Source organism: Opisthocomus hoazin, chromosome 2 (assembly GCF_030867145.1).
Source record: "Opisthocomus hoazin isolate bOpiHoa1 chromosome 2, bOpiHoa1.hap1, whole genome shotgun sequence".
Taxonomy (NCBI): Eukaryota; Metazoa; Chordata; class Aves; order Opisthocomiformes; family Opisthocomidae; genus Opisthocomus; species Opisthocomus hoazin.
In genome coordinates, this window is record NC_134415.1 from 38,706,223 (window position 1) to 38,718,022 (window position 11,800).

Consider the following 11,800-nt stretch of genomic DNA (forward strand, 5'->3'; position numbering starts at 1 on the left):
CCTGTCACTGGGCACCACTGAAAAGAGCTTGGCCCCATCCTCCTGACACCCACCCTTCAGATATTTGTAGGCATTTATAAGGTCCCCTCGCAGCCTTCTCTTCTTCAGGCTGAACAAGCCCAGTTCAGTAGTCTCTGCTGTGTTTGTTGGAGGGCGTTTTCCCATGCTAAGAGCTGGGACTGTGTGAAAATCTTCTGTCACGTTGCTGTAGCATACGAGTTGCTGCTGCTGTTAGCTCTTGTCTGTGCTGCTGGTGTTAACTCAGGGCTGAGAACCTGGAGCATACCACTATGACGTGTTCTCCTTTCCTCATTTCTTTGCAGGACAATCCATGGGCTGATCTACAATGCATTGAAATTGTTCATGGAGATGAACCAAAAGCTTTTTGATGACTGCACGCAGCAATACAAGGCAGAGAAGCAGAAGTGAGTAAGAGGTTCTTGGCAAGTAACTTCAGCTCATCCTGGAGTCTCCTTGGGGTACAGTAACAGGTGGTTGATGCCCGTAGGCAGAGGGGAAATGGAAAGGTGGTGCAGATCATTTTGTCAATAAGTAGAATTCCTCAGCAATAACTGTGTGTAGGGATGAAGAAGTAAAATGTGTGCCCGGATAAAAATCCTTTCAGTTCTGCTGAAGCAGATAGCTTGGAGGAGAGTAACAGAGTTTGCTGGGTCATGAGGAAATAAATTGCAATGTAGAGGATACACAGCTTTGCAGAGACGCTTATGTTCTGCCTTGGAAATATTTACCAGTTCGTATATGTTGTAGTGATGCCAGTGGAATCCTCCTTCTTTAGAAATACTTTCTGAAGAGCTTTGCTGCAATGGGCATAATGCATCTTTCATGCCACAGGAGGCTTTCAATTTTCCAGTAATAAGGATGGAGCAGTACCTGGAATTTCGAAGAGCTCAGCAAGTAGCTGTGCCATGGTACTGTAAAGAGGAAAAAACTCCACTTTTCCTGCTTTGTTGTGCTGGCTTTGGTGCTTGTATGACTTGCCTTGGTGAGCTGAGTCAGTTCAGTAAGCTAGAAGGAATTTTTTTTTCTTTTTTTCTTCCCTGGATCTGTTTTCTGCTGACTTAGTGACAGAAAATCGTGCTTCTCATTGCTGGATGAGCAGGACTGCCACAAGGGTGGCGGTGGGGAGAGCAGTGCTAACCCTTGCTGGCAGTGGGGAGCTCTGGGGTATGTTCAGTTGTTTTGTGAAACAGTAATAAATAACAAAGTCGAGATATGAATCAGAGTTTGGGGACGGGTAACTGCATATGGAGAAATTAAGGTTTTGTTCACATCTAAACTGGCAGCAAGCCAGAATTTTTTTTTTACCCATTTGTGAAGCCCACAAGTGCCTGCACATATATTTTAAGTCACAGCGACAGCCTATTGTACTATGAGATCTACCTGGTGTTTTCCATCAGGAGATTTTTCTGCCTGTTTAGTTTCTACCCATGCTGACCTGCTGAAAGTGACTGTTCCCAACACTGGTGTGTGGCTGATGGAGGATTGTTCTGGAAAAGGTCAACAAAGCAGCTCAGAGCTGTCCAAGAAATGGATGAGTAGAGCTGCACTCTTTTCTGCTCGTGTTAAGATGATTTTTTTTCTCTAGTGCCTCTCTGCCCACTTGTGCTTCAGAAAACCTCGTGTTGGGTTTTTATGAAGGATATACCTTTTGCTCCCCTACATATACAAATTTGGTAAAATGTCAGCTGAAAGCTTGGTGGGCGGGATGTAAAAATGTCTTTTAGCAGCTGAATCTGAGATGAGTTTACCTGCGGTGAGCATGATGCAATTCCTCAGCTAAGTGGGATTTCCCTGCCACAGGGTCCCAGCCAAGGAGGCCATTCCAGCTGAAAACAAGAAGGTCCAACTCTGCCATCGCTAACACAGTGTTAGCGGCTGTTCCTGGCTTGAGAAGTGTGAAAAGGTCCCCTCTGAAGGGATGCTAGAGCTGGGAGAGAATGTTCTGAAGGGTCTGTAGGGACAGGCTAGAAAGGGAAAATGGTGGGAGAAGGCGATGGGGTAGGACAGCAAGCTGGGGGGGAAGAGCAGCGTGTCTGTGCGAGGAGGACTTTGGGCAGGGCTACAGTGAAGAGCCAGGCTGGGGCTGGTGTTGGAGTTATTCTTAATGTCAAGGCATAGTAGGAATGCGATAGGTAAAGAGAACAAATTAGAGGAGAAGTGAGGAGATAGAGGTTTGTTAGGCAAGGGGCCCGGGACTGGGCAGGACGTAGGATGATGGTGGGGGAAAAGAGTGTGCACTTGGGAAGATGGATTAGAAACCTGGGTTTGTGAGAGCAGTATGCCCGAGTTCTTTGCTTAAGACCGTTGTGAAAATGTCATCTTTTCCCTCCGTGTCTTTAAAATATCCAAGCAATACAAGTGAATCCATGTGCACTTAACACTGTGGCTGCATGTTCCGGAGTGTAATAGAATAGGTCGTCGAAGGAATGAATGAGGTTAGAAAAAGCGTGTTTCCCAGGCAGGAGACGGGGTTGTTTAGCGGTGTCTTCCTGGTGGAACGAGACCGTTTCACAGCTGAAGACTCTGCCTCGGAGTTGTTGGTGCCATTCCTGCGCTTCTGCTACCTGCTCCTCTTTCCGCGGAGTGCTGCGACCTGTTCTGGTGAGCAGCCGGTCCTGTTGCCTCCTTTCCAGTGGAGTGGACATGCTGCATCCGCGGCTCGTTTCTGCCGCCTCCCTGGCAGAGGTGACTGCAGGCCACGCCTGTCACTGGACAGTCATGCGGCGTCGCAGTCAATTGCCGTTTTCTTTTCAAATATGGAGGCTTAAAACAAGTAGAAATAGTACTTTTTTTTTTCCTAATAAAAACCTGTGAGACTGTGATGTTGAGTGCCTCCGGAGTAAAGTAGCGTGCCAAAGGCTGCCTGTGGGAATGCTGGCTGGATCACTGTAATGCAGGATTGACCTTTAACTGTGCGATGCCTTGCTTTTTCCAGAGGACCTCAGCCTTATTCAGTGAGACTGACGAGTCTGAAATGCCGAGGCTTCTTTAGCGTAGACAGGGAAAGGAAGAGAGGCCTATGAAGTGTTTTCCCAATTTTCCACTAGAGAGCTTGTGCTGTGAACTAGGAAATACCACATGTGGGAAGAACTGCACGTGCAAACAAAGCCAGTGAATGTGACAGTGAAAAGGAGAGAACTCATAGGTACACAATTAGGCTGCAACTAGGAGTTGAGAGCCCTGCTCAGAAATGGCTTAACTATGTTTTTAATTAGTTACTATGCTTACAAGTGACATGCCAGCTCAGGCCTGTCAGCACTGCACCCCTGGCTGCGGAGCTGCAGCCAAGGCTGATCGCAGAGAGGCAGACGCTCCCCGGGACGTGTGGGGAGGCTCTTTGCTGTTTGGTGCAGATGGACTGACTGCGTCTTACTAATCTTCCCAGACGTCTTGAAGCTGTTTGAATTATCAGAACCCTTCAGAAAACAGTGGGGAGTTTGGGGCAGGCAGTTTCTTGTCCTGAATGTGCCCCGCTGTAAAAGTGCAAGGGCCTTGAACACTGCCTTTCAAGAAGTGTGGTGTCAGCATGCCCTGGGGCCACCCTGATACCTGACATCTCTCTGGGAGCAGCTACCGTGCCTCCTACTGCATTAGGACACAGCAGTGGGAAGGAGAAGATACCTCCCAATATAGATCTTCTTTTTCCAAATGTCCTGCCAGCGGCTTTCTCATACTGCTAGTAACGGGGTCAGGAATGAAGGGAGCTGATGAGGTGCACATCGCCCAGAAAGCAGGGCTGGGGGTGCTGCTCCCATAGACTCAGCACTGTCCTGTGAGGTGTTGCTGTTCAGAAAGGTAGGATTCTCCGAAGACTCACATGGGTGAGTGACGTTTTCAGATAAACTGCAATGGAAATGTCCTAGTGTAGGAGGTAAACCAGGCTGATTGATGAGGTTGGGAGGAAGCTTCCGCTATGGAGGGATGTTGGACAGCTGTAATACTACAGCTAAGTCAATGTGGCATCAAAATAAGGATGAAACTTTCTTTGATTCTCTGGAAATACTTGTTTGGCTGACAGTTGTAAGGCTTTCTGATTTTTAGAAGCAGTGCTCTTAGACTGGGTATTCTCTTTGCAAAGTGGTCTTTTGCAGTATCAGCTGAGCACATGATGGATGACGTGGTGGATCTCGAAGTGCGATGAGCAGAGGGCTTCCCCAGTGCTATTCAGTCTGCTTTGGTGATCTGCAATGAAAGAGCTCATGCTAGAGATGCACGGAGCTGACTGACTGCATGAATGCCCTTGGCTCGCTGTGCACCAGACCAGTAATGTGATGTACCCTGGCCAAAGAAAACGAGCTTTGTTACGCCCTTACATGGCATGGTGGTAGACATGATACTGGCAAAGCAGACATTGCTTTGGAGGGACAGTGGCCTTCATGATGCAAGGGCCTTTGTGGACAGACGTATTGGTCTACATATCCAGTTGCAAGACTGGAGTAATACGTAGGTTTCTGTTTACCAGACATTAAAAAGTATTATGGAGAAATTGGGGATAAGGCAGGAAAGAGCTAGTGAAGATCAGTGCTGATTCCTGATCACAGTCCCTTGCAGACATCTCCAGAGCTGTGTCAGAAAACGAGGTGTGAGTTGTTCGTTTGGGGTTTGTTTTTTCGGGGGGGGGGGTGGGGTGTGGTTGACCCTATGTTCTCTGATTGAGTAGTCTGCCGCTTGAGTGCTTGGCAGCTTCATTCTCATTTTTAGCCTCCTTTCTTATTTCAAGAGTGTGAGGTGATAACACCGTATAAGAACTTCCTTAGCATAGATACATCAGGCGCTAGAGAGACCAGTAGCTGGGATGAAAGCCAGGTAGTTAAAATCAGAAGTAAAGCAGAGATTTTTAGTGCAGATGTTTAAAATGTAGAAGAGAATAACAAGGAGTGGTGGATGCTCACCTCTGTTTGCAGGGAACGTTCACTGCCCTGGGATTTACAGGTGTCCCTGTTGAACAGTCACTTAAGGTCTGTGCCAAAATCTGTGCTGAGTTCGAGAGCTGTGCCTGGGGCTTTGGGCAGCTCTCCAGAGTGTTATGGCCGGAGAGAGAGGGAACTGTGGGCAGTTGTGCCCCAGCTCTGTTGGAAATGGCAGTTTGTCCCTTGGCATCTGTGGGGCACCAGGAAAATGCGTGTTTGACATCCAGACCAGTGTCATTGCTTTACTCCAGAAACCACTCGCCCTGGTCCACTCCTGCAGCACAAAGCCGGGGAAAAAGCACCTGTGCAGCCCACTACTGCTACCCTGTGCCCCGAGGTGAGCACGAGGTGTGCCTGCCTCCCTCCTGCTAGCTGCAGTGTATCCCCTCCTCTTGCCACCTCTCACCTGTAGGTAGAATTAGGGGTCTCTGAAGGATGGAGCAGCTCTTCCCCTTGCCTGCGCTTTTCTGCTGTGTCTTGCTTTTGTCTTCCTGTGAACGAAAGCTGCACTTTCCCCAGGAGTTTGCGTTTGTGCTCTCTCCTTCTCTCTCTGCAGGGGAAGGTTCAGGATGAAAGAACGAGAAGAAATGTGGCAGAAAATAGAGGAGCTGGCCCGGCTGAACCCCCAGGTGGGTAACAGCAGGACTTGGGATGAATGAGACAGGAATGGGCTGGGGGTCTTGACCCTTTTCCTCGGCTCACGAGAGTGAGCTCTAACACTTGATCTCAGGCCTGTGCACACAGCTGCAGCGGCGGTCTGTCACTCCCAAAACCCAGTGTTTTGGGGGTGCTGGCAGCGTTTTACCACCCTGGCTCTATGTAGCGCTGACCGCTAAGTAATGCCTTATAGAGAGCGTGTATGTGTTTATGACCTCCTCTGTCAGCTGTGGCTGTGCGTGCAGTGTGCTGTGGCTCAGAGGGCACAGGTAGGAATGGGCAGGACAAGATGCTCCTTTCCTGTCTGTGTACCTACTGCTACCCCTGCGGGTGCCGGAGAGGGCAGCTGGAAGAAGTGTGCCGTGCTGTGTGAGGATGCTGGGGGAGAAGGCTTGGTGCTGGGTGGCACGCTGACTCTGCAGCTGTCTGTGTTGTCTGCAGTACCCCATGTATTACGCACCTCCATCATTGCCTCCCATCTGCTGTATGGAAACGGAGACCCCGACTGCGGAGGATATACAGCTACTGAAGAAAACGGTGGAGACAGAGGCTGTGCAAGTGAGTAGGTGGCTGGGGTCCTTCCACAAGTACTCTCAGACCAGCCAGGACGTCAGCATAGTCTGTCTGGGGTCCAGCAGCCAGAACTGGCTCTTTTTGAGTGTTCTGAGGGTAAATGCCACTGTTCTCATCCCTAATCGTTAGAGATCAACATGTAGTCGGAAGAGTGGAGTTTATCTAACCTTCCCACACTGGGAAAAACGCAAGCGGGACTTTTCTGTGTCCCTGAGGTCTGTGTTTGGCTCTCAGCCGGTTCTGCAGCATGCTGCGGTGTCCCCCAGCATATCCCAGAGCGGCTGGAGAATGGGGAGGCTGAAAGGGTGAAGGGCTTTGCTACTGATCCCTGACTCCTTTGGTTTATCTGTAGATGCTGAAAGACATTAAGAAGGAGAAAGTTTTGCTGCGCCGGAAATCTGAGCTTCCTCAGGACGTCTACACTATAAAAGCCCTGGAGGCCCACAAGAGAGCGGAAGAGTTTCTCACCTCAAGCCAGGAGGCTCTCTGACGGGCTCAGGAGCTGGCCCGGGAAGCTCTGCCCCATCCCTTTCCCCCAGGGGTCACGGAAATGCACTCAGTTCTCATGTATAAATAAGGAATGAACATGGTGAGCTGTGCCTGTCCTCCACTCCATACGCATCCCTCCCGGGTAGATCTCGTTTTACGTTATAACTTGTATCTCACCACTGTCATGTCCTCCTGTTCCTCCTGCTTTTCCACCTCGGGTGTGTGTGCGTGAAGGGAGCCTGCCTGACCTGCGATTGTATCAGCCCGGGCAGCAGCTGCTTCATTTCCAGCTGCTGCCTGATTCTCACTCTGCCCGAGAGCCAGAGCCTTGCTGCCCTGCAGCACGGGCTCTGCGTTGGCCAGAAGCTACCGCGCGTGGCTCGGATTGCTGCTACAAGCCCCAAGTGCCCGTCTCCGCCATGCCTGCCCCCGTGCTGCCTCTCCAGCCAAACCCTGTGGCGGTCAGAGCTCAGGCGGAGCTCAGGGCAGGAGCTTGTGGCAGAGTTTGGGGGGGGGCCTTTGCTGCCTCTCTGCCCTGCCTTGGGATGCAGCTCAACAGCTGCAGGGTCTCATGTACAGCAGAGGAGATGTTCGCTTCCACCTTTCTTTTGCTTCAAGCCCCATGTTCTGTTCCCCTGTCAGTGGAGTGGGGGTTTGTCATGGTTTAATCCCAGTGGGCAACTAAAGCACCAGACAGCTGCTCGCTCACTCCCTGCCCCAGTGGGAAGGGGGGAGAGAATCAGAAGGGTGAAAGTGAGAAAACCCATGGGCTGGGATAAAGACAGCTTAATAGGTAAAGCATAAGCTGTGCGTGCAAGCAAAGCAAAACAAGAAATTCGTTCACTACTTACTCCAGGAAAGCAGGGCTCCATCATATGTAATGCTTACTTGGGAAGACAAACGCCATCACTTTGACTGTCTCCCCCTCTTCCTTCTTCTTCCCCCCCAGCTTTATATGCTGAGCATGACATCGTATGGCATGGAATATCCCTTTGGTCAGCTGGGGTCAGCTGTCCCAGCTGTGTCCCCTCCCCGCTTCTCTGCACCCCCAGCCTGCTCGCTGGTGAGGTGAGAAGCAGAAAAGGCCTTGACTCTTTGTAAGTGCTGCTCAGCAGTAACTAAAACATCACGGTGTTATCAACGCTGTTTCCAGCACAAGTCCAAAACATAGCCCTGTACCAGCTACTATGTAGAAAGTTAACTCTAGCCCAGCCCAAACCACCACATTCTCCACCCCATATTCCATACCATTTACATCATGCTCGGGTCCCACGCTATCCAATACGTCCTCATTAACCACCACTCCCTGTCCCATCCTTTGGTACAATGCACAGGTAGCATTCCTTTAGTCTGTGGACCACCCCTGTGAAATGTCTGTAAAATGTCCATAAATGTCCAAAAATATCCATTGAGGCCATGACTTTCGGGCTCCATCTGTTATGGTGGCCGCTCAGGACAGGAGAGGTGGTGTGTTGTGTGCAGTTAAACAGGGCGCCTTCCCACCCGTCAGCCTGGGCGCCGTCTGCTTCGTGCGTGCCATTGCTGCCGGCTACAACCCTTTCTGTGACAGAGACGGGGCTCAGTGCTTCGCCACCCCCAGCGATGCTGGGTGCAAGCACCACTCGCTATTGCAGCCCTCCCTCTAGAGCATCCTTAGAAGCTCTCTTGTGGGAAAGTGAATTCCTTCAGCTGTTTGTGTTGGTCCGTGCTGACTCGTCTCCATCCCAGTGTCTTGGGTTAACTGTGGGCCCAGATTTAACTTCCTTTTTGTAGCAGACGTCAGCCACTGACTTCTGCTTTCTTCCTCTCCCCGGTCGATTAAAATGCTCCTGCAGCTCTCCCTTTGTTGCTGTATCCCATCCGTAGCTCTGCAGTGACCAGGGTTCCTAGGAAGCTTGTGCTGCTGAAGTCATTTCTGCAAAGCAGTGGAAGCAATGGATCCACGTTACGGGGCCAGGCTGAGTTTCTCGGCGCTCAGTTGTCTCCTCTGTGTGACCGATGGCTAGGTGCTACCGCTGAATCGCTTCCGTGGGTGCTCTGAGCAAAGTCCGCCTTGCCCTGTTACTTTGGCACCCGCTGTGGCCCGAGGCCCTCGTTAGTTATCGTATGGTGCATCAGGGACTTGTTGTGCTAATTAGCGTTTAGAGCGCACTTGCTGATCGCCCAGGGGGTTGCGCAGCGCTTGGGTGCTGCTGTGATCCAGCTTTCTCCCCTGCCTTTGGTGGTGCCAATTCGGTGCCAGGCCAAGGTGCCACCTCGGAGAGGCTGGCTTGTGATTGACGGAAAAGGGAGTCTTCCTCGCTTCTTACCTGCTGCGCTTGCTTGCTTGACACATGAGCTTACGTGGGTTTGCAGCAGCGCAGGGAGCTTGTGGGGTCGGTGCTAGCCTGACGCTGCTTTGCAGCATCACGGGATGTTGCAGAAGGTCCTGGTGCATCTGCTTGTCCTCGCCAGTGAGCCGTTCCCAGGTCAGAGGTTCATCCCCTCTGATCTTACCGCCAGCGTGCAGCACATCGTTCCTCCAGCCCACACCAAGCTGTTTTTTCCTGTGTGTCCCGTACCCCGCCGCCCTGTTCAGCTCTCTTTCCGTTTGGCCCGCGCTGGGCACGGCGCCGTCTCTCAGGAGCAGCTGCCAAGCGTGAGGATGCGCGAGGTCACCCGCAGCCACGCAGGGCCCCACCTCCACTTCGTGCCACGGGCCAGTTCATCAGGAGACTTAATGAAACACCTCAGGGAGGTTATCGCTTATTTTGAACATTAGTCCGAGCTCACGGTCAGCTGCCAATCATCAATTACCTCATGCCTGGCGCAGCATGTAGACGTGCGCTAGGTGATGCCGGATGGCGCAGGGGAGTGGCGGGCGTCTCGGGGCGCAGCGGGGACGAGGGCTGGCGAGGACGTTTCTCCCCGTCGCAGTACAGGCTTTCCAACTCGCCTGCTTCACGTCGCCTCATAAGCTGCCGCCGCCGCTTCATCTTCAGAGTGCTACAGCATGCGCGTGCCCCCGCTCCAGCCCGCTCGCTGCTAGGCCGTGGCTGCCCTTCCCTGCCGCGGGCTGCTCTGCCGGCAGAAGGAGTGGAGGCTTCTGGCAGCCGCTGCCCTGCGGATGGTCTGCCTCCGCCAGCGGCCATGCCCGAGCGGGGCCAGAGGCTGTGCCACGTGCAGGGGCAGGGCCGCAGCGTGTCACGACTGCGTGCTGTACAGCTTCGGTGTGCTCGTAGCTTTGCGCGTCTTGTTCTGGGTCAGGGAACTTACACTTAGCACCTTCACGTTGCCGTTCGTTTGCTGCCTATTCATTCCAGTGTCCTCGACACCTACGAAGGGGACCACATGGGACGGGGGGGGTGAATGCACCACCACCCCCCTGCCACATGTACAGCTCCCACGCAGACCTGTCTGCCACGCCGCGGCCACCCCTTGCTCGACGCTCGGTTTCTAGCGTTAGCGCTGCTCATTTCTGCCTACGCCTTCCCCCCACATCAGCCAAAGGGACAGAACTGGAGCTGCCTCTTCTCCCCCTGGCTCCCTCCTCCCGAGGGAACGAGCAAAACTAACTACTGCATTCACCCCCTGGACACAAGTATTAAGCTGCTTACAGTTCATATGTACATATGGTGTACTTTATTTTCAGTAGAGCATTACATAGTATGAAAGTGTTGGATTTTGTACAGATGTCCCTGTATGTACAGAACTAAATAAAACCGATCTCTTGGAAAGACAGATTGGACTCCACCTTTGATACTCCGACACGCGGCCCTTGTCCTGGGAGGAGGGGCCCTGGCGCGGAGGGGGACTTCTCCAGCACCGACAGCGTTTGTCCCGAGGGAATCTGGGCAAAGCCGGCCGAGCCCCCTCTCTCCACACGCACACAGGTACGGAAACTGCTCGGGCCCCTCGGGGACAGAGGAAGCCAAAACAAGGACATCACGGTGACTTCACGCGCCAGCCAGAACCCGGAAAGAGGAGCGGGAAGGGGAGTCGGGCAGCATCGGTGGGAGAAATGGGAAGCTCGACACCGGCCGTTCCCACCACCACCCGGCTCCAGGGTGGCGGAGGGAGGGCCAGGGTTGGCAGCCCCTGCGCTGCAGTCTTGCCCTCACTCCCACTGGGGCCTGGGGCCGCCGGCGCTCTGCCGGGCCTGCAGCGTGCGCCGCACCACGTCCTTCCACTGGTCCTCCGAGATCTGGCTGGCCCAGGCGGGGATGCCCAGGGTGGGAAGCTTCACGCCGGCCATCGTCCTCTTCACCAGCTCCACGTGCTCTGCCGGCAGAGGGGGCGTGAGGCCGGGGCCGAGACCCCCGCGGGGGGCCCGCCCGGGCGGGACGCGCCGTTACCTGCGTCCATGGGGATGGAGCTGCGGCTGCTCTGCGCTGCGGCGCCTTCCTCCGCCTCCGCCTCCTCCTCCTCCTCGCTGTCCGCCGGTGGGTCGGGCAGGTGCAGCCTCAGCATCTGCAGAGAAAGGCGGGCAGCGGGGGTCGGGCCCGTCCCGCCGCCCGCGGGGACGCCCCGGCCCGGCCCGGCCCGGCGGCGCTGGGCGGTACCTGCAGCCGCTCCTGCAGGCCGGGGCCCGCCTCGCCGCAGCCCGCCGGGGCGGCTGGGTGGCCCGCCTCGCCGGGGCCCTGCTCCGGCTCCTGGCTCAGCGGCTGGTACAAGTACCCGCCGCCGCTCTCCCCCTCTTCCTCCTCCTCCTCCTCCTCCTCCTCTTCCTCATCGCCGCTCCAGCCCGCCGCGCCGTCGGGGGCCTCCGGCGGCCCCGGCTCCTCGGGACACACCCGCTCCGGCCCCATGCTCGGCGTCACCGCCATCCACCGGGCGCGGCGCCGGGGAGGCCCCGCCGCCACCCGGAAGCGGCGCCGTCGCCGCGGGGCACTGTGGGTGTAGTAGTCCCTGGGCGGGGGGGGGGGGGGGCGAGGCGGCCATCCCCGCGGGGGGCCTGGGCTGGGGGGCCTGGGCCCGGCGCGCTGGGAGCGGCTCCGCGGGCCCGGGCCGCGGCGGCCGAGCCGCAGACCCCGGCGCGAGGCGGGGGCGCGGGCACGCGCGGCGAGATTTAGGCGCGCTGCTGCTTTAAGCCGGCGCGCCAGCGCGCGGGGCTGCCCGGCGGTGGCGAGGGGGGGGCCGGGCGCGCTGGCCCTCGCGGAGCCGCCGCCGCC

At 54.9% G+C, this 11,800-nt stretch overlaps 2 protein-coding genes across 4 annotated transcripts in view; one reads left to right on the plus strand and one right to left on the minus strand.

The window, feature by feature from the left end:
• The window catches only part of PPP2R5D (protein phosphatase 2 regulatory subunit B'delta), a 31,892-nt gene extending 21,676 nt beyond the window's left edge, over positions 1 to 10,216 (plus strand). For all 3 annotated transcript variants that reach the window (XM_075413253.1, XM_075413255.1, XM_075413254.1), the window contains 4 exons: positions 324 to 425; positions 5,488 to 5,560; positions 6,030 to 6,146; positions 6,514 to 10,216. In XM_075413253.1, the coding sequence (XP_075269368.1) occupies positions 324 to 425; positions 5,488 to 5,560; positions 6,030 to 6,146; positions 6,514 to 6,651 (430 nt within the window). In that variant the 3' untranslated portion in view covers positions 6,652 to 10,216. The remainder of the gene's footprint in view (positions 1 to 323; positions 426 to 5,487; positions 5,561 to 6,029; positions 6,147 to 6,513) is intronic.
• Positions 10,217 to 10,248: 32 nt separating this feature from the next.
• On the minus strand, positions 10,249 to 11,495 carry MEA1 (male-enhanced antigen 1). The gene is made up of 3 exons (XM_075413260.1): positions 11,192 to 11,495; positions 10,985 to 11,099; positions 10,249 to 10,910 (listed from the first exon to the last, which is right to left on the minus strand). Exons 1-3 carry the CDS (start codon positions 11,453 to 11,455, stop codon positions 10,747 to 10,749), a joined length of 543 nt encoding a protein of 180 aa, XP_075269375.1. The 5' UTR covers positions 11,456 to 11,495; the 3' UTR covers positions 10,249 to 10,746.
• Positions 11,496 to 11,800: the final 305 nt, after the last annotated feature.

What these genes read in the sequence shown, in the direction of transcription:
- MEA1 (XM_075413260.1), bottom strand. Translation starts at nt 11,455, where the DNA reads ATGGCGGTGACGCCGAGCATGGGGCCGGAGCGGGTGTGTCCCGAGGAG. An exon ending in GCCTGCAGGAGCGGCTGCAG is followed by an intron (nt 11,100 to 11,191) that starts GTACCGCCCAGC and finishes CTTTCTCTGCAG; the next exon opens with ATGCTGAGGCTGCACCTGCC. An exon ending in CTCCATCCCCATGGACGCAG is followed by an intron (nt 10,911 to 10,984) that starts GTAACGGCGCGT and finishes CTCTGCCGGCAG; the next exon opens with AGCACGTGGAGCTGGTGAAG.